General features: G+C 51.7%; 2 protein-coding genes across 3 annotated transcripts; one reads left to right on the top strand and one right to left on the bottom strand.

Annotated features, from left to right (window-relative positions):
* Nucleotides 1-1,149: 1,149 nt before the first annotated feature.
* Nucleotides 1,150-9,639, bottom strand: KHNYN (KH and NYN domain containing). 2 transcript variants are annotated; one of them, XM_064570890.1, is made up of 8 exons: nucleotides 9,502-9,634; nucleotides 8,655-8,875; nucleotides 6,711-7,825; nucleotides 6,461-6,591; nucleotides 6,279-6,375; nucleotides 3,379-3,486; nucleotides 3,084-3,185; nucleotides 1,150-2,518 (listed from the first exon to the last, which is right to left on the bottom strand). In XM_064570890.1, the coding sequence occupies exons 2-8, from the start codon at nucleotides 8,853-8,855 to the stop codon at nucleotides 2,266-2,268; spliced, it is 2,007 nt and encodes a 668-aa protein (XP_064426960.1). In that variant the 5' UTR covers nucleotides 8,856-8,875; nucleotides 9,502-9,634; the 3' UTR covers nucleotides 1,150-2,265. The 2 variants fall into 2 exon arrangements, with proteins under 2 accessions (XP_064426960.1, XP_064426961.1); XM_064570891.1 differs by lacking the exons at nucleotides 6,279-6,375; nucleotides 6,461-6,591 and having other exon boundaries at nucleotides 8,655-9,639.
* An 848-nt stretch (nucleotides 9,640-10,487) lies between these two features.
* Nucleotides 10,488-12,006, top strand: CBLN3 (cerebellin 3 precursor). Its single transcript, XM_045901955.3, has 3 exons — nucleotides 10,488-10,937; nucleotides 11,222-11,341; nucleotides 11,680-12,006. The coding sequence occupies exons 1-3, from the start codon at nucleotides 10,638-10,640 to the stop codon at nucleotides 11,875-11,877; spliced, it is 618 nt and encodes a 205-aa protein (XP_045757911.1). The 5' UTR covers nucleotides 10,488-10,637; the 3' UTR covers nucleotides 11,878-12,006.
* Nucleotides 12,007-20,632: the final 8,626 nt, after the last annotated feature.

Genomic DNA, 20,632 nt, shown 5'->3' with positions numbered 1-20,632 from the left:
GTAGGACAAAGCCAACATCCGTGTCTGTAAGAAGCTGAGGACTTGCCTCTCATCTGACTGGGGCCACTTCAGGCAACCAGGGTCCCTAGCACAAAAGGGCAGATGATACCCCTGGCCGCCTGCCCTGGTTATCGGCCACAACTTAACCAACAGTTCCCCTAGCCCCCAGTTTGGGCCATCTTAACCAATCTCCTTATTCCCAGAGGACTCTGGGCTGTCTTTGAGCCACCGTCACCCCCTAACTAGCTTCTTTCCAACACACCTGACCCCAGCTCAGGTCAATACAGGCTAGTGGTATAAAGCAGCAATGGGGAGGAGGGGTGAAGACACCGGGACCCAGAGACTCTCCAGCATCATCCAGCTCCCCACACTGGTTGCTGGAACGAAGAACTGAGGTGGCAGTAGTCAACTCGCTGTGCCTCAGGGAGAAGTGACAGCCTGAAAAGGACCATGTCCCGGGACCTACCACAGAGCCCAGACAGCACAGAATCCAGGGGCACCTGTCCTACTTCTTTATCTGGTCTTGTGCTCTTTAGGAAGTTGATGGGTTCTGTAGGGAATGACCCATCTCAAGGAAGTTGATGGGCTCCTGAGGGACTGACCCATCTCAAGGGTAGAAGTAACAGAAAAGCGTATTTGGGGGCTGCGCTAAAGGAAGGTCTACTGACCAGTGCTGTCCACGGATGAATGTGCGACCTGGAGGTTGTCCGTTTCCCTGCACAGGACTTTAAGCAGATAAAGGACAGGAGGGGCGCCTGGGTGGCTTAGTCAGTTAAGCAGCTGTCTTTGGCTCCAGTCATGATCCCAGGGATTGAGCCCCACATCAGGCTCCCTGCTCGGCAGGAAGCCTGCTTCTCCCTCTCCCACTCCCCCTGCTTATGTTCCCTCTCTCGGTGTGTCTCTGTCAAATGAATGAATAAAATCTTAAAAAAAAAAAAAAAAAGATAAAGGGCAGGATGTAGGAATCAGGATGGAGAGGCAATGTTCTTATGTAAGTGGTTGATCTGGTGGCCAGTGAGGTACTTTCCTTTCGACTTGGGATTCTTCGGTTTTCATTTTCCAGATCATTGGTTCATCTCGATAACAACCTCTGAAAACCCTCCCATCCCCATACACACACACACACACACACACACATACACACACACAGCAGAAGTGGGGCTCACTTTATGCCACATATGTGTTCTGTAGAGAAAATGCTGGGGTCAGATCACATTAACATTGTCATTGCAGAGCATGGCTTCATCAGTCTGGTGAACGCTCAACATTTCAGCAAGTGCATCTAACCGGGGACTTTCTGACACATTCGTTCATCTGTAAACACTTGAACGCAACAGGAGAGCTGCCATTTACAGGAACCCTGAGAGTATTTTGGTAATGCAAACAGTCACCCCTAATTAACTGTTTTGTAAATGTGGATTTGGGGGGTTGCCCAAAAGGGACGCAGCCATTACAGGGCATATGATACTGAGGACGCAGTGTTAATTAAAATCAAGGGCCTGAGCCCTGGGGACAGAGGATCCTCAGCTCTGGCAAAGTGAGGTTTTGGTTAGGCAGCCTGTGCAGCCACAGACAGACACACCTGAGACTTGATGCAAGTACCTTTCCTCCGAGGAGCTTTCCGCTGTGTTCTCATTTCTCTTCCCAGCCGGCATTTTTAGCCCTGATTTACAAGCAGAAGTAAAGGCCAAGCAGCTCCATCAAGGTCACAGACAGACATAGCTGAGACCGGAAGCCAAGTCTCCCTCCCTGTGCCTTCTCCACCAGCAACCTGCTGCCCCACTGTGACCCAGACCCCATAATACCTCCCCAGGGCCTCCCCAGGGCCCAGCATTCCCTTCGATGAACCCAGCAGCCCAGCCAGGCCTGGGAAGCAACTGTCCCTCTGGCATCCAGAGCCACAGCCAAGGGGGAGGAAAGACTTCGCTTCCTTGCCACCTGCTCTTCATTCCCCACCCACCCCCCCAAGCCTCCATCCCCAACTCAGTTTGAAGGAGCCGGCAGTCCCCACTTCCAGGACCTGCTCTTCCCAGTAGGTCCCCACTCCCTACAGAAACCCTGTGCTATGGCAAGGTTGAGAACTTAAGGCTGAGCAGAACCTCTTGAGAGCTATCTGAGGTCCCGACTCAAGATGAGATCAAGTCCCACCAACTCAGAGTGAGTCTAGGTCAGGGTCTGAGCAGCACAAGGACCCTCACAGAAAGAGCTGAGCTGGGCCAGGCTGAAGCTGACCGGGCGGCAGGCAGGCAGTCAGGCAGGGGAGGCTCAGAAGTTGAGACTCAGCAGGGCCTCAGAGAGCTGGTTGATGTCCCGGCAGTAGGGTTCCCGCTGCAGGATGAAGTCCACCTTGTGATCCTGGCCCCAGAACACCTCCAGCAGCTGGCGCCGCAGCCGCTCAGTCTCCCGGGTCTTCCGGATGCCACTGCTGCCTTTTTCCTCCTCTTCTCTCCCCTGCTGCTGCTGACCGGGTTCTGCGAAGGCCCTGGAAGGATGCTGAGCCTTAGAAGCCCCCTGTGCCCTGGGAAGAAGCAGAGGGTACACGAAGAGCTGATGAGCATCCTGGGGGGAAGCGAGAGCTCAGTGGGCCTCCCAGGTAACGGCCCGGCCTATTCCTGGCTTAGGAGTGGGGCTGGGGCCACGGTGGAAGACGCAGTCCTGATGTTCCCCAAGCTGACCACTGAGTGGCAGCATCAAGCCACTTCTGAAGGGGAGAAGACCGGTCCCTTTAGAACCAGGAAGGTGAAGCCTGTCACTATTATGATCTAGTTCTAGTCTAATACAGTGATCGCTTACGGAATAGTCCAGCAGAGGGTGTGTGGAATACAACTGGCTGTAAGTAAAAGCAACCATGTTCCAAATAATCCACCAAAAATATGGATTAGGGGAAGCGCCCCTCCCAGCCAGGAGGGCCTAGATCAGGATGCCCTGAAAAGCAGTTAAAATGCCAGGCCCACAGCAACCAACCAGTACAGAAGCAAGCTGGCCCAGATGAGGTCACCCTGCCCCCAAGTCTCGGGATCTACAAGGCCCCTGCAGACAGAGGGCCAAGGCTGGGGGCTGCCTGGGAGAATGTGGGGCATTACCTGACTGGCTTCTTCAGGAACTCATCCAGCGTGGGGCCATTTCGCCCTAACGGGTCATCAGGAACCATGAAGAGGTTTCCCACAAAAGTGAAAGGCAGCAGGCTGGGTGCGGAAAGAAAACATATGGTCACAGGGGTGCTCTGACGAACCTGCCAGACAGCTGAGACCAGCACCACCAGAAAACTACTGGCCACCATCCTTCGAGACCATATCAAGCCCCTTCCCAGAGTCTTCACCCGGTGGCAGAGCAGAACTGGTTTAGAGAAAGGTCTGAGTACACGCCCTGTTCTCTCACCGCTCCCTGATGATCGCCATCCACTTCTCAGACTCCTCCGCCAGGTCCCGGAACTGGTCATTGGAGACAATGACCCCATCGGTCTCTTCAGCCAGCTTCACCATGAACCTGTCTCAAAAATCACAGCAGCCGTTCTGGCATTCTCCAAGGCCCCAACCCCAAAGAGTATTATTGACTCCCATGACCCACTTCTGTGGATGGAGATCTGGCCCCCCACCTCACCTTGACCCAGCCACCAGGTGCCTGCCAGATTTGGGTGCCATGGGTTGGAGAGGAAACAAAGATGAAGCCAGCATGGTGTCCCAATAGCATCCCCTCCACCTACCACAATCTTCCACCCAACACTTTGTGCCTCATTAGTGAGAGACAGTGAGATCTGGCTCCAGCGCAGTCTTCTTCCACCCTACCCCACCAGTCAGTCACAGATCTATCATGTTCTTCTCCTGAAAAGCCTTCCACTCTGCCCCTTCCTTTCCAGTCATACCATTACCCTTGCAGCTGAGACACCGCATAGCCTCCTGATAAGGGGGTCCCCTGACCCCAACCATTCACCACCCTGCAGTCTCTCCTGCCTTCCCCTCAACAAATCTCTCCCCTGCTTGCCCTTTATCTACCGAGTAAAGTCCACATGCCCAGGCCTGGCAGCTAGGGCCTTCTAAGCCCAGCTCGAGCCATCCTTACAGCCTTATCTCTCCTGGTATTCCTAATGAACTTTCAACTCTGCCAAAATCAATGATCAGATAACACCCCGTTCTCCAAACATGTCCTGTGCTGACTGCCACCATGTTTCTCAAACTATTCCCTCCATCTGGAGGTGCTTCCCTAACCGCACTGATGAACAGAATCACCAGGGAACTTTTAAAAAAAAAAAAGAGATGCCTGGGCCCCACTTTAGAAATTCTGACTCCACAAGACTGGGATAGGACTCATGAGGCAGTGGATGGGGGTCTTTTCTAACAAGTTTAGAAACTAAAAGATGCAGCCTAGCCCAAGTCCTCAATCGACAAAAAACTGGCAAATCCCTCCCTTCCCAGAAAACTCCTACTAGAAGGGGGCTCCCTTTCCTCCAAGTTGCCACTGTGTTTGGTTTAGGGTTTGTGTGGGCTCCGAAGTCAATGATCAGGCCCGCCCTAATTCCCAGCATCCCCACCTCCTCCTGCAGGCCATGCGCCTACTGCTAGGTGCTAAGTGAGCAGGCAGTATTTGAAAGACAGTGTGGCACACAGGAGACTAGTAATCAGGATTCAGTGTAACATGTCTGGTTCTGAGTTTCTGTCTGGGAAACAAATGAAGGTGTATCCATGGTATCACAGGATAGACAAAAGGCATTTGCTGGTTAAGGGTATTTTACTATCGTGTTACTTCATCTGTTGCTCAGCAGTACTCATTCCGTGGGCCTACGCCACGCACCACCGTGTCATTCACTGTAACCAGACAAAATTCCAAATTCGCATTGCGCTGTCTGCCTACTGGGACCTACATAGCTGTACAGACACGTGCCTTTAAAATTCATTGCAACTGACTCGCTCTTCAATTTCAATTCTGTGTCAATGCTGGTGTGGAAAGGTTCCATATCTTGGATAATCTGTGAAATCTAGACATAAAACAGAAGAGCATTGGGAGAAAGTGAACTGCCTTTTTGTAGAATACCATTTGCTTGTTAGGGAGGAAACGTTGTTTGAAAAGACAAAATATATAAGCGCTATAGTTGGAAACTAGTTTTTCTTTAAAACTGAAAATCCTAGAGAATAAAGAACTTGTAGTAGTAAAAATTTTTTAATTGGTTAATTGGGTTTTAAAACCTGCCCATTTCTGTGGCGCCTGGGTGGGTCGGTCGGTTAAGTGTCCGACTCTTGATTTTGGCTCAGGTCATGATCTCAGGGTTGTGGGATGGAGCCCCGCACTGGGCTCTGCGCTCAGTGTGGAGTCTTCTTGTCCCTCTCCCTCTACTCCTCCCCTCCACCACCCACTCCCCACCGCTGCTCTCCCTATCTCTGAAATAAATAAATAAAATCTTTAAAATCTGCCCATTTCCCCACTGTATAAACTCTGGGGAGGGAATGTGCCCTTCGTTTTTCATTTAAACAATTTGGCAGTTTTAAGTTCTCACTTTTCCTTTGCCATGTAATAGCCTTGGTCAAGAGAGGTCACCACTCCTACCCTATGTCTGCGGTTCTGTAGGACAGAGACGAGACCCACTGCCACACTTGATTGGGTCTGTGAACAGTTAAGGAATATCACTGTACACTTGCCTAGCACCTTGAGTGAGGCAAGCACATCCCTCAGCTCCTTTTGATATTCACAAGGAGGGTGACCAAATGAAGAGGACCGAGACAGAGGTTAGCCCGCTAAGAGACTGGTCCACGGGCAGAGTCAATGAATAGTACAACTTGGGGCTCAAATTCAGATCTTCTGATTCTAAGTCCAGTGACCTTTCTATCAGAACATGTTTTGTATACTCTTAGAATGCATGGCTTGTGTCTCTTCATTTGACTTGTGATTTTGAACATTTACCCTGGCGCTTCCAGAACGTTGGGGAATTTCTCTACATGTTTGGAAATGTGGGTTGTCAGAAGGTACTTGTCAGTTACCCACGTCACCAGCTTTCCATTAAACTAGGATTTTCTAGACAGGAAAGCCTACATAAATACAAGGCAGCATTCAGCTTGAGGAACGAAAAATGAATGAATGGACACCCACGGCTGTCCACCATCTGTCTCATCACGCCTGCGGGGCAGGTTTACTGACCCGTTCGTACAGGTCCATGAAGGAATGACTGGCCATTTTCCCGCTGCCCAGGCTTAGAGACAGCACAAGGGGTCAGGAGCTTCTGTCTCTCCCTCAGTTTCCCCACTGTGTTCCTGGAATCTCAAGACGGGGGCCAGGAGAGAAGCAAGTACCTATCATCATAGGAGGAGATCCTCTTGCCATCCATGACTCGGGAGGGAGTGAGGGAGAGCAGGCTGAGGGAATACAGCTTTTGCAGGAAGTGGCCCTCTAGAGAAACACAGGCGCACAACGGGGTTATCCTCAGGCTAAAGCGGGGCCTATCCCAGGTTACAAAAGACCAGGCCCAACTCACCTCTGACCCTGGCATCCTTACTGAAGCGCCACTGAGGCACAAAGACGGTTATGTCCCGGTGGCCCCGGTCCCAGAAGTATTGTACAGCAATGGCGATGCCCCGGCTGGAGAAGTAGTGTTGGAGGCCGTGCCTGCGGCGGGAAGGGGTCAGCGCTCCGGGGCCCCAGAGGGGCCACTCGGGGTCAGGAACTCTGCTCGGATCATCCCTCTCACCCCCCAGCCCAGATCCTCAAGCCCACCGGGTACTCACACCATGGCCACATTGCTGCCGTCGATGACAATGTGACGGAGGTCTGGCTGGCCGGGGACATTGGCAAGGCACAGGGTGAAAGGGTCCTGCAGGGCCTCCTGGAAACGCTGCGTGCCGGTCACCAAGTTGCCCCCGCGCGAGCCTCGTTTCCACGGAGACCCACGACCTCGTGCCGCGACCTGCTGCTTATCTCCCCTGTCTCCTCGGTCTCCACAGTGCCACGGGGGTTCGGGCGCAGGTGGAGGGCTAGGCACCCTTGGAGGTGAGGCTTTCCCGTTGTGTAGCCGCTGCAGGAGGGAGGCTCCCCGGGGCTGAGCTGCCCTCTGACAGGGGCCCTGGGCACCAGGAGGCTCGCCCTGGACACAGACCGACCTTCCTCTGTCCTGAGGCACCCCCTCCTTGCCCAGGGCCTTTCCTGGCAGGGGCCGTACCTGCCCTGCCATTCCTCCTCCTGACTGTGATCTGAAGGCCCCTTCTTTCTCCCAAGGCTCTTTCCCAGGCAGCTCCTTCCACCCCAAATCCATCTCCCTGGGACCACCCTGCTTCCCTCCCTCCAGCTCCATAACCTGTCTCTCTACCCTCAACTCTCGCCACCCCGTAGGTCCAGGGTCCAGGGACTCCCTGCCTTCACTCGAGGGAGCTCTGACACCCTGGTACTGAGCACCCAGTGGGCCGGGGCTCCCCCCACCGCAGGGGGGCAGTGCCTGAGGCCCCTGCCCCCTGGCTGCCTCCTGCACCAGGCTCAACAGTTCCTCCTGGACAGCTAGGGGCAGCTGCAGCAGGGCCTCTCTGTGGGCATCCCCACAGGGCTGCAGCAGGGCCGAGAAGTCTCGCAGCACTCCAGCACACTGGGAGGTTCCAGGGGCTCGCCCTGGCCGAAAGTCCCAGCTCAGCCGCTCCACCAGCTCCTCCACTCTGCTCTGAGCCATGACGAAGGCCTCGGTCAGGCCACTGACCATCAGCGAACCAGGGGGCCCTGGCACGAGGTGGGCTGATGTGCTCCAGACCAGACAGTCAAGGAAGAAGCCCTGGGCTCCCAGGAAGATGCAATGCAGTTTGGGTGGATAGTGGACTTCATCCTGCAGCTCTGGGCTGCAAAGACCCTTCAGGAACTCCTGGGGGAGGAATGGGCGGGGGGGGGGGGGGGGGGGGCGGGGAGGGAAAAAGGACTGCTGGAATTCTACATGGCCCAGTAGCCTCTTCAAGCCCATTGCATCCCACCCCAAGCTCCAAGACGCCTGGGCAGAGCAATGGAGCCCCATAGATCCTGACAAAGGTAAGGATTAAAAAGGGATCAAGAATCCACTTCCTTCCCTTTTCAGCTGATAGTCTATGGCTAATATTTCCATTTAGAACTTGACTCAACTTAAGGTACTATTATAATTAACTGATTATAATTAACAAGGTTGTCTCTCTAAATATTTATGCGTGTATGTGTGTTACATATTTCCATCATAATGACTGTCATTGCTAACTTTTGCTGAACTCATGCTTTATCTCATTCACAATAAGCCCAATGAGGTGGACACTGCTATTATTCACATTCCATAAATAAGGAAATAGGAGACTCTGTCACAGAGCTGGTAGGTGGTGGAGCTGTACTGGAACCTCTGACTGAAGGAAGCAATGTGGCCTGGCTTCCCATCCCCCACTGAATTCCTTGGTGGGGCCTGCTTGCCCAACTGGATTATCTCCCAGTCACAACTGATTTGAGCGAATCACCTGTCGCTAAGTCTTGGCAGAAACTGGCTCATCACGGCTGAAATGAAACCAAAACTCCACAGAAATAGATTTGCAAAGTCCCTCAAAGTTCAGAGCCACTGAGGTTGCCAGTAAGACAACCAAGGAGTGAGTGGAGATCCTCCCCAGCAGCCCCTCCTCTCCTCTGCCTCTGTGCAGGGGAGGGAGTCACTGTTCCCTGAAGGGGCAGAGAGGGGTGTTCACCTTGGCTCTGCTGGCATTCTCCTTGGGGCCCTCCAGCTGCAGCCAGATGTGAGGATTCTCAGGACAGTCCTTCGGGAGGACACTCATCCCCACGCTGAAGATGCGCTCCACGTACGGTTGCTGCTCCCGCACCTTGTTCTCAGCCTCCGCGGACACAGCAAAGCGGTCAGGGGACGGCGAGCCAGCCCCCCACGTAGGCATGGCTGCTTGGCCACCCAGCCCTGGAAGGAGGGAAGGCAGCTCAGAGCCTCCTCGTCCCCTCAACCCAAATTTTGGTCTCCCAGCCGACACCAGCTATCAACAGGTCGCACTTAGTTACCCATCTAGTAAACACCCTGGGTCCATCTAGGAAGGGAATGTCAGATTATGCGGAACGGGGTCTTCTCTCCGAGACGAAGTCATGGGCAAACAAGGCTGCCTGTTGGGGATGGGCATCTGGCCTCTGGAAAAGGCTGACCAGGGCCCTAAGCAGGAAGAGTGGGGGGCTCCAGCTCGGTCTGGAGGCCAGAAGTGAACAGATGACAAAACAGTCTCTCTCCTCGGGGTCTCTGCAGTCTCCGGGTCCAAAGCGGCCTCTTAAAGACGAATCCTCACCGGGGCTTGAGCTGGGATGTCCTCGCGAGTCCCTGGTCTGCCATTTCCAAGGTTCTAGCCCCTCCCACCTCTCCCCCTCCCTCCGCTGTCCGCCGCTCCTCTCCGGCGCGGTACGGCCCCACTCGGGGCCCAGGGGCCAGGCCGGGTACCGCCCACAGCCGCCTGCGGCCGCCGCCCCTCCCCCCGGCCGCGCTCTGCACGGGGGCCTCCGGCTCGGCTCCCGCGGCCCGGGCGCGGGGGAGAGCGAGCCTACCCGCCTCGGCCGCCCGCTTCGGCCTCAGTCCCGCCGGCGCCTCTCGGAGCCTGCCGCCCCCAGCTTCGCCCGCGCCCCAGGCCCAGAGGAGAAGGGCGGGGGGCGGGGGGAGGGCCGAATCTGGGCGGGCCTTCCCGAAGTCCTCACCCAACTGGGACCTGTCTTCACATCTCGGACAGTTTTTTGAGTCACTTCCTGGCCCGGGGTGGAGTCAGCCAGACCCCACCCCGCGCTGGGCCGGCTCCGGGCCCTAGCGCGCGCCTGCCGCCGGGCTCCTCCCCGGCCCGCCCCCGGCCCCGCCTCCCCGGCCCGCCCACTCGCCCGCAGTTCCCCCGGGCTCCGCGTCCGAGCCTGGCTGATGGGCTCTTCCGCGCAAGTCTGGGTTCTCGCTCCTTCTGAGCAGCTGTTTCTCGGGAGAGAAAAGCCACTCGTTGAGAGCTGGAGGTGAAGAAGGCCTTAAAGGGACTAATCCATTACCTTCGGATGAAGATATGGAAGACCAAGGAGAGAAAGAGACTGGCCCACGGTCACAAGATACTGACACCGTTGGCCCAAGCACTTTCCACCAAAACAATTGTAGGGAAAAGACAAGGGCGCCCGCTTTCTTCCAAGAGCGGAAAGGGGCCACTGAGGGCTGTTGACTAGCGAGGGATTTTGAAGAGGGGAGGAACAAGGAGAAGTAAGGGACTGTAGCGCTGTCTTGCGCACGCATGCACTCACACACACACACGACGGGCACTCACACGTCCTCACAGGCACATGTACACTCTTACGAACACACCAAGTTCTCTGTCGTCCCATATGCAGCCTTCAGTGCTCTCCAGGAGGGCTGCCCTGGGTTCTGGCTGTAGCCCTCCTGTCTGGCTGCTTCATCCCTCCTCTCCCTCCTCGAGCCCAACTGCTGCTGTCACTTCATGCCCTGCCAAGGAGGAGGGAACTGCAGTGACGGTGGGAGAGAGAGGCAGGACAGAGAGGTATGGAGAGAGACATGCTGAGACCAGGGAACAGTGAGACCCAGAGAGAGGGCTGAGGAGCAGGGTGAGAGGTAGTGAGAGTCCGCCAGAAGCGGAAACTGAAAGGAACACCGAGAGGGGGCAGAAGACAGGAGGACTTGTGGGTCACAGAGCCACTCAGCCATGCTGGGAGCCAAGCGACACTGGCTACCGGGTCTCCTACCCAGCCCCAGGCTGCGCTTGGCCCTGATGCTTCTGGCTCTAGGGTGCGGGTGGGCCCAAGAGGGGGCAGAGCCTGTCCTCCTGGAGGGTGAGTGCCTGGTGGTCTGTGAGCCTGGCCGAGCTGCTGCAGGGGGGCCTGGGGGAGCAGCCCTGGGAGAGGCGCCCCCTGGAAGAGTGGCATTTGCCGCAGTCCGAAGCCACCACCATGAGCCAGCAGGAGAGATCAGCAATGGCACCAGTGGGGCCATCTACTTCGACCAGGTAATCCCCCTACCCTTGTCCAGACGACCTGTAAGGACCTGGAATCAACTGCCCAAACCCACTTTGCTCTTAAGGAAAAGCCCCCCACTGTGACCAGGGGCTCCTCAGCGCCACTGCCCATCTCCCTTCCCTACACTCCTACCCACATCCCTCCTTGCCCTTTCTCACCATTTCTTTTGAATCTGGGCCTTCCTCCTGTTCTTGTCTTCTTGCCACCCCTACTTTTCCTCCCCACAGCCCAGTAGTTTCCCCGAGCCCCACTCAGCAGAGTCTGCTTCCCACAGGTCCTGGTAAATGAGGGTGGTGGCTTTGACCGGGCCTCAGGCTCCTTCGTGGCCCCTGTCCGTGGTGTCTATAGCTTCCGGTTCCATGTGGTGAAGGTGTACAACCGCCAAACTGTTCAGGTGACCTGTGGGCTGGGGCCCTGTCCTGGCTCAGGAGGGGAGGGGAGGGAGGGTGAACAAGTGGAGTCCAGCTGTGACTCCTCGGTAGACCCTCCATTGACCTGTGGGGTGGGGGGCTGGCAGGGGCAAGGGCGGAAAGGACCGGCCTAGCAGAGAGGGTGGAGGAGGTAGAGGACAACACTGGCCACCTCTCAGCCCTCCTACAAGAGTGCACTGAGCCCCAAGTTCCCAGGATTACAGAGTCCCTTAGGAGCTGGAGAAAAAAAGCAGCCCTCAGGAAAGTGGGGGGTCTTGGGACAAGGGCTGGGCAGAAGTGCTAACTGGGCTCACCTCCCCAGGTGAGCCTGATGCTGAACACATGGCCTGTCATCTCAGCCTTTGCCAACGACCCTGATGTGACTCGAGAGGCAGCCACCAGCTCTGTGTTACTGCCCCTGGACCCAGGGGACCGGGTGTCCCTGCGCCTGCGTCGGGGGAACCTACTGGGTGGCTGGAAATATTCAAGCTTCTCTGGCTTCCTCATTTTCCCACTCTAAAGGTTCAAGCTTTTCAAGGACTGGAATCTAACCCTTGACCTCTGACCTCCGCCCTCTGCCCTCTCCTGCCCCAGAAGCAGCTTCTTTGGGGTAGGAGAGAGGCTCCCTCTGGCTGCCTGTATTCTACCTTCTTGCATGGGACCCTGTGCCTAACACCCAAGGTGAAGAGTGAAGAGTAGAGCTGTGGTGTCTGGGGACCTGGCCCCTCTTACCTCCCCTCCCACCCCCTGCCTCCCACTGCAGCTCTTTGTGCCTGTGGGGTTTGGCAGATAGGGAGGTCTGTGCCACTTTGCAGACTCTGCTCTTCCTGTTCCTCCACCCCCAGCTCTCCACTCAGTGCTATTTGGGGACAGGTGGCCCAGGTGAGCCTGACAGGCCCCCACCGGGGCCCAGATGGACCAGCCTCAGTGTACCCTGCAGGCTCCTTCCTATGAGGTGTGCCAGCATCACGGATCTTGGCCAGCACAATCAGAAGCTGAGCCAGCACCGTGTGGGCTAGGGCAGGAGGCTTAGGCACCAGCAGAAGTGCGGGGAGGACCACAGAGTGGCCCGGAGCCTGTGGCTGGTGAGGCAGGCAGGGCAGGTGCCCAGCCTGAACATGGTATACGTATTTCATTTACATGGGGACAGCCAGCAGGCAGTGAACCTGGGTATCCATCTGTGCTAGGTCCCAGATGGACTCTGGCCTTCCCCTCCCCATCCAAGAGATGGGGTGTGTGTGTTCGCTCTAGCCAAGAGTGGGTGTACCCAGTTTCCTTAGACAGCTGGAGGTAGGGGTAGAAAGTCACATGTGAGCAAGTGTAGATCTCCAGGCATGGAATGTGTCAATGACAAGGCCACCTCCTAGAACTGCTCCACCTTTGTGATCTGAACTTCAGCCACTCCACACTCTGACGGTCACCTCGCAGCTCTCTCAGCTTCCTTCACTGTACCTGTTCCAGATGATCCCTCAGCCTCTCTTCTTTCTCCTGATTTGTGCTGTCTTGTCCTCCTTTCTTAAACTTCCTGTTATCTTGGATGCTATGACTCATCCCTTCAACCACTCTCCTGCTGGTATTTTAAAATCTCTCTGTCTTACCGAGCTGTCCCATTCTCCCAGCATGGATGAGCCTATCAGTAAAGCAACTAGAGAATGATGGTCAATGAGAAACTGCAGGATCACTGAAGAGACAAGATGCCATTACAATTGGGATCAGGGGTTACAAGTTACAGGCAGGTATGTTGTTGAGAAGATAAATGTAAGCTTGTATATTCAAGTCAAATAAAAAAGGAAATTAGTAATGCTTGAATTAAATAGGAAATACCAATGTGAATTTGTGGTTTTCAAAAGAAATAACTTTTTCAAATGTTGTCATTAAAGTAGCCTAGAAACAACATCAGGAAAAATCTGATATGCATTCTTAGCACCAGGATCTTTGCCTCAAATATTATTCACCTTTAAAATAACTCATGGGGGAGGGGCACCTGGGTGGCTCAGCCAGTTAAGCAGCTGCCTTCGGCTCAGGTCATGATCCCAGGGTCCAGACATCAAGCCCCACCTTGGGCTCCCTGCTCAGCGGAGAGTCTGCTTCTCCCTCTCCCTCTGCCCCTCCACCCACTTGTGCTCGCGCTCTCTCTCTCTCTCTCAAATAAATAAATAAAATCTTTAAAAATTAATTAATTAATTAATTTAATTAGATTAAATAACTCAGGTGGAAGGGTGCCTAGCTGGCTCAGTCAGTGGAACGTGTGACCCTTAATCTCGGGGTTGTAGGTTCGAGCCCCCTGCTGGGTATAGAGATTACTTAAAAATAAAAATCTTTGGGGTGCCTGGGTGGCTCAGTTGGTTAAACGACTGCCTTCGGCTCAGGTCATGATCCTGGAGTCCCGGGATCGAGTCCCGCATCGGGCTCTCTGCTCAGCAGGGAGTCTGCTTCTCCCTCTGACCCTCCTCCCTCTCATGCTCTCTGTCTCTCATTCTCTCTCTCTCAAATAAATAAATAAAATCTTTAAAAAAATAAAAATAAAAATCTTTAATAAATAAATAAATAAATAGAACTCAGTGTTCCTTGGAGAATAAATAGCTCCATGTCTTAAATAACTCTAGGCCTGGAACATGTTGTTAATGACAAAAAGCAAGGATATTTTTTTAAAACTGTATAAGGTAGCGCTGAAAAGGCAAAGGAATCCGTCTTAAAATGCTCCCACCTGACATACTGTGACAATTTGATCATCAAAAGGAAAATAATAGGGGCACCTGGGTAGCTCAGTCGGTTAAGCACCTGCCTTCGGCTCAGGTCGTGATCTCAGTGTCCTGGGATCGGGCTCTCCGCTCAGTGGGGAGTCTGCTTCTCCCTCTTCCTGACCCTCTGCCCCTAGCCCCACTCGTGCTCTCTCTCACTCTCTCTCTCAAATAAATAAAATCTTTTTAAATTTTTAAAAATTTTTTTTAAGATTTTATTTATTTGTCAGAGAGAGAGAGACAGAGAGAGATCACAAGCAGGGGGAGAGGCAGAGGCAGAGGGAGGAGCAGGCTCCCCGCTGAGCAAGGAGCCCGATGCGGGACTCAATCTCAGGACCCTGGGATCATGACCTGAGCCGAAGGCAGACGCTTAACTGACTGAGCCATCAGGCGTCCCGAAATTTTTTTTTTAATTTTTTAAAAAAGGAAAATAATGGGGCGCCTGGGTGGCTCAGTCGGTTAAGCAACTGCCTTCGGCTCAGGTCATGATCCTGGAGTCCCAGGATCGAGTCCCGCATCAGGCTACCTGCTCAGTGGGGAGTCTGCTTCTCCCTCTCCCGCTCCCCCCTCTTGTGCTCTCTCTCTCTCACTCTCTCTCTCAAACAAATAAATAGAATCTTTAAAAAAAAAAAAAAGGAAAATAATATAATTAATCAGAACAAGGTGAATTTTTAAAATCCATGACTCTGAAGTGATATTCAAAAAGGAAACAGTCACTATAAAAATGTCCAAAAAGATAGTTAATATACCAAGTGGAGAAGAACAAATATAATGGTATATTTTTAGTTAATTCTGATAAGTAGAAGAGTATAAAAATAGTAGGTATTTTATCTCTTCATAAGGTACACTCATTTCTCTTTATCTGTATAAGTAGGGAGGGGTGGACACATAGAGCTGTGAGTGATTCCAGAGAAAGTTGGAACTGTGTCAAGAATGAAGAAGACTGATTGGCACCATCTGGTCACATATTACGACTAGGAAGAAAGGGAGCCCAACAGTGGGTTGCAAGACGATGAATTAGTCAAACGTCTAAAAGATAACTGCTCACAGCTCGAACTTGATCCTTCCTCTCTTGGGAAAGGGAGCCTCTATGTTACGATACTAATTACAATGAGATTTCAGTAAGAGTAAACCCGATAATAATGGCTTAACCGAGGAAGATTATTTCTGTCTCACATAGAAGAATTCGCACATAAAGAGTCTAGGGCCGGATTGCAGTTTCATGATGATCACAGCTGAGTTTCCCTTCTTGCAGTTCTACCACCTTAGCATGCCATCTCATGGCCCAACATGGCTCCTTGCACTACAGCCATTGCATCAGCCTTACAGCCCCCCAGGAAGGAGGAGGGAAGAAAGGGCACACCACTTTCCTTTATAGAAGCCTTCTGAAAGGTGCATCCCAAATTCCGGTTGCATCTCATTGACTAGAATTTAGTCACACCTGGCCACACCAGGCCAGGGAGAGAGGCTAGGAGGTAGAGTCTTTATTCCAGGCTGCTCTGCCCAACTAAACATTAGAAGTTTTATAATGAGGAAAAAGAGGAAACTGCATATTGGGGGAAAACAACTAGATGTTTCTAAAAGTGCAAATGGACTACATAAATTTGTCAATAATGACAGTGAAGTTGTAGTATTGGTTTTCCATTGCTGTGTAACCAATTACCATACAATTAGCAGCTTGACACAACACCTATCCATTATCTCAAAGTTTTCTGTAGGTCAGAAGTCCAGCAGAGCATGACTGGATTCTCTATCTGGGGTTTCATAAGGTCAAAAGCAAGGGCTGCCTTCCTTGCTGAAGGAGAAGAATCCACTTTCAAGCTCATTCAGAGTTCAGTTCCTTATGGCTGTAGGACTGAGATCCACCATCTTTGAGCCAACAATGTTGGGCCAAGCCCCTCATACACTTTGAATCTCCCTGACCCATCCATGTCTCTGACTTCAGTGGAGAAAGTTCTCTGATTTTAAGTGACCACATGATTAGTTTGGGCCCACTCAGAAAATCCGGGATAATCTCCCTATTTTAACCTAAATTACATATGAAAATGTCCATTTTACCATGAAACATAATTCAAGTTTCCAGGAATCAGGGCATGGACATTTTTGGAACATCTGCATGGAACATGGACATTTTTGGAATATCCTCGTCATTAAATTTAAGGTTGGCATCATCTAAAGGAAAGCCATCCAGCTACAACACACTAATCATGTGGGGAAAGTGTGGGCTTGAGGAATTCCCATGCTATTCAAGGTAAACACTGGCTCTGATTTTAGTCATTTTAGAAGGGGATCCAGTTCCCAGGTCCCAACCAAGAATTCGTTGATGAGTAATACAAAACTTCATCTGCACTGAGATAAGTTTCTTTTTTTGGATAGCTAAACTGAGATAGTATCCATCTCTTGGGTCTACAAACCCATTTTTATAATAAGTGTAAGTGTAGGTGTAATAAACGTCATGGTCCTTGTAAGATGTGTGTGCTTTACCAAAATCATGCTTTTAGAGAACTTAATACATTATATTGGTGATCCTATTGAAATATGTATGAGGATTTAAGTTTACAATCAATGTGTAAATCACTTGATTTGTAAAATACATTTATTGGGTATATAAATCGTGTTTAAATGTTTAGACAATTTTGCTTAAGTAGGTTTACAAGGTAAATAGATTAAACAACAAATAAAGCACAGATGGCGGTTAGTGTTCCTCTCCAGGTACAAAAAGCTCCTCAGACTTTAAGGATCCTAAGAATAGAATCCAGCTGTTTTACCTTCCTATGCCCACATCCTGGCAGCAGGTTGTGGCAGAGAAAGTCCCACCACTGAAAGATGCGCTGTAGATCTAAACTCCTGGTGTCCAGCCACCCCTGGTCCTCAAGCCCTCTGTCCAAGTCTCTGTGGTTTCCTCGGCCAGGTGTTCTCGTCATCCTCCCCAGCATGCAACTGAAGCCTTCTGTTCTCTCCTGAAACCTTGTACACCACCAACTCTGCCCCGTTGTCAGCAGCAGACAGCCCCCTTCACAGAAGCAGCAGAAACACCAGGCAGGAACCCTTCCCACCACCACATCTAGAAACTCACCATTCTCAGCTCTGCTTCGTCCTATCTGGCTCAGTAGAAGCTGGGTCCCTCTTCTTGTCAGGGCTGCCATCTCCATCCACCAGTCACGAAGCTCACTTCCCCCAGACATCCCCTTTTCTTTTCCTCACTTCTCTCTTGTAGGTGCAACTTCTCCCTCTCTACTCCTTCTCTTCAGCAGTTAACTAGACTCAAGTATCTTAAACCTGAAAGAGAAGAAGATGGGTATGGAAATAGTTGTAGGTATAGAGTTGTCCTCGGCTTTATATGCCCCCAAGGCTACTTGGTGCCATCTCTCCTCCTCTTTAGAGTCAAATATTTATGCTCACCAGTTACCCACCTCTTAAGTCAACTGTGGCCTCCACTGCCCCACCTAAACTGCTCTCAGCTGGTCACTCACAACTTCTGTGTCACTAAAGTCAGTGGACACTTCCTGGTCCTTCTGTTATTTGGGCTCTCCCTAACATTTGGCCCTGTTGACCTCACCCTCTTACTAGAATTCTCTGTGCCAGTTTCCCTGACTATACGCCTTCTGGGCTTGCCCTCCACTCTCGGCCCAGGCTCCAGTTTCTTTTCCAGGGTCCTCCACCTCTGCCCATGGCTTAAATGTTGGTTTTCCTCAAGGTTCTGCCCTAGGATTCCTTCTGTCCTGACACACTCTCATCCATGTGCTGACAGCTTCCACATTTGTTATCTTTCTCCCTGATCTCCCTCCTGCATCTCAGACTCATACCTTGGACAGCCCACCTTAAAGTCAACCTCCTAAAATGATAGACTTTCCTCCCTAGATCTGTTCTCTCTGTGTGTCTGTTCTCTGTAAATGGAACCTCCCAGTTGCCCTAACCCAGCACTAGCCATTGTCCTCAGTTCTCCCCTCTCCCTTATCCCCCCACAGCTAATCACTTACACCCATGGGTTCCATCCATTGTTTTCCATCCATCCTGGCTCAAACTACCAATCTCCCAGATGGAGTTTCCCAAAACCTTTCTTTTTTGGGTTTTTTTTTTTTTGTGGGGGGTGGGTTGTGTTCTTTTGAGGTAAGGGAGGGACAGAGGGAGAGGGAGAGAGAAAATCTTAAGCAGGCTCCACACCCAGCATGGAGCCCGACTCAGGGCTCAATCTCACGACCCTGAGATCATAACCTGAGCCGAAATCAAGAGTTGGATGCTTAACCGACTGTGCCATCCAGGTGACCCTAGTTCCCCAAAAGCTTCCTAACTTATCCCTTGGCCTCCAGTTTCACCTCCCTCCACCCGTTCTCCACACTGGGGCTGCCATAATGATGTTTGCAAATGAGCTTCACTGCCTAAAGCCCTTTAGGGGATGAGGTGTGAGTCTCAGAATGAGACATATCTTTGTGTGGTTTTTGAGATCCTTGGCAGTCCAGGCTCAGTAAACTCTCCTGCTTCATTTTCACCATCTGCAAGAATGTGGAGGCTTACAAAGTAGCACCAGGTACTAGCAGAGGGAAAGCGGCACCATCCTCTGTTGGGGGACCTGGAGCTGGTATATTAAATTAAAACTCTGCAGCTTATGACCTGCTGAATGAGGAGGCACAAGCCACCCACACGGATGTTGTAGGCAGGTCGCTCCCTCCCCATCTGAGCTCTCACCTCAGGGGGATGAAAACCCCAGGACCATTTTCACTGGAGGTGCAGTTTCAGTACATGCACACAAAGGAAGGAAAGACACAAGATTTATTACTTACAAATCCCAGACTTGGAGGCGGGGGTTCACGCAATGAACCAAGGGAAGGGCAGTCGTCTATCCCTGGTCACGAGTGAGCGAGCAGGAAGTAGAGAGCAGGGTAACAAGACCTATTAATCATAAGGTGGTCGGCCCAGAGGTCACTAAAATGTTTGTGGACTCAACTCTAAGTGGTTATTTTAAAAGGTGCCCCAGGAAAAGCAAAGTGGGAACTTGGGGCGGGGTGGGGGCGGGAGGAGCACGGCATCCTGAGCTCTGATCCTTGAAAATGGCCCAGCCTCTGGCATGAGCCAGGTTGCCGTACTGCAAAATGGCCAAGCAGCAATTCAAAAATCACTGTTTTCTCATCACACCACAGAAAAAGAAGGCATGGCTTTCAAGTCAAAATTTATCAAGGCCAAGAGAATCGTTCTTGGGCCCACCTGAGGTAAATCGGGACCTGTTTTAGTTTGTAAAGCATCTTGATCTGGACCAACCTGAAATGGAGAAATCTTAACTGACCCTGTGTAACACATTCGTGAAAGATGGAGAGCCACAGATTGAAGGCGGGGGGGGTGGGGGAGTAACTCTAGCAACCAGGTGAATATGCTCACATGAGAAGCAGTGAGCATAGCGGTTAAGATGGTGGCGCGGGAGCCTCTCACTTAGAAGCTGCATGTGACCTTCTGTGACTTAACCTCTCTGTACTAATTCTTCCTCTATACAATGGAAAAAAGAATTGGATCTACTGCACAGGGTTGGGAAACACCTAGAACGGTGCCTGGCACAAAGCAAGTGCTCTATATAAGTGACTGTTACCATTTGTATTAGTAAATAAATTAAAACTGGCGCATGTCCCCAAGATTCTTGGGCAATCTTTAAAAAGCAGGTAGGATTTTTGTTTTGTTTTATAGTGGCCACTTACCTGTTACAAAACGTCTTTCGTTCTGATGTGTTCACTTTTACCCCGAACACAAGGACTTAGTAACTGGTTGCTCAGAAAACGTGGTATAACGTAAAGCTGAGAGGTCCTAATCTCACTAGCTAGTTTATGTAAGTTTTAACATGGGAACGGGATACAGTGTGGAACGTTCTTTGTCTTTACAGCTTGTGTTACATCATGGGACTATCTGCATAATGGCTGTTTTGTAATTTCTCTGCTAGAGACTTGGGGAAGCCCACCTGCCAGTGCCGCATATAAGAAGGGAAAATCGTGATGGGTGTAAATGAGAGAAGCAGTGACTGGTAGTCTACCATGCCTATGATGCTCAACTGTAGATAGACGTTTTTTATTCACTCCCCCAAAGAGAGAGGAGGAGTCGCAAATCCTGCTCAGACCTTGTAAGTTGTTCCATAGCGAAGAAGAAGAATCTCACCATCAGAGGGCTGAGAAGCCAATGTGGGTAAAATCTGATTATGGCTTAAAGTCATCCTGAGTAGCAAATAGGTTTTGCTGAGCCACCTTTCTGATCAGCCTTCCACTTAGGAGTTCGAGCCTTTCACTTGCTGACCTGTACTAAGAGCATGTGCACGGCTCTCGGCAAGCCCAGGACCTCTCTGAATGGCCTGTGAGCTGAGATCCCAGGCGCCTGAGCCACAAGCTCCTCTGGAACACTCTCTCTTACCACCCTGCTCTGCATTTGCTTGTTGAGTCACCTTGAATCATCTCCCTCACCCGAGTGTGGGTACCAAAGGGGCAGAGACCATATCACTCACATTACCCGCTACCCACCCCACACCTAGACAGGGCCTGGCACATAGCTCCACAAATAATG

The sequence above is a fragment of the Mirounga angustirostris genome, unplaced genomic scaffold (genome assembly GCF_029215605.1).
Source record: "Mirounga angustirostris isolate CCGP_5_RB_7025 unplaced genomic scaffold, mMirAng1.0.hap1 SCAF_9, whole genome shotgun sequence".
NCBI classification, from domain to species: domain Eukaryota; kingdom Metazoa; phylum Chordata; class Mammalia; order Carnivora; family Phocidae; genus Mirounga; species Mirounga angustirostris.
The sequence above is the reverse complement of the archived record's forward strand: the minus strand, read 5'-3'. Positions and strand labels throughout refer to the sequence as shown.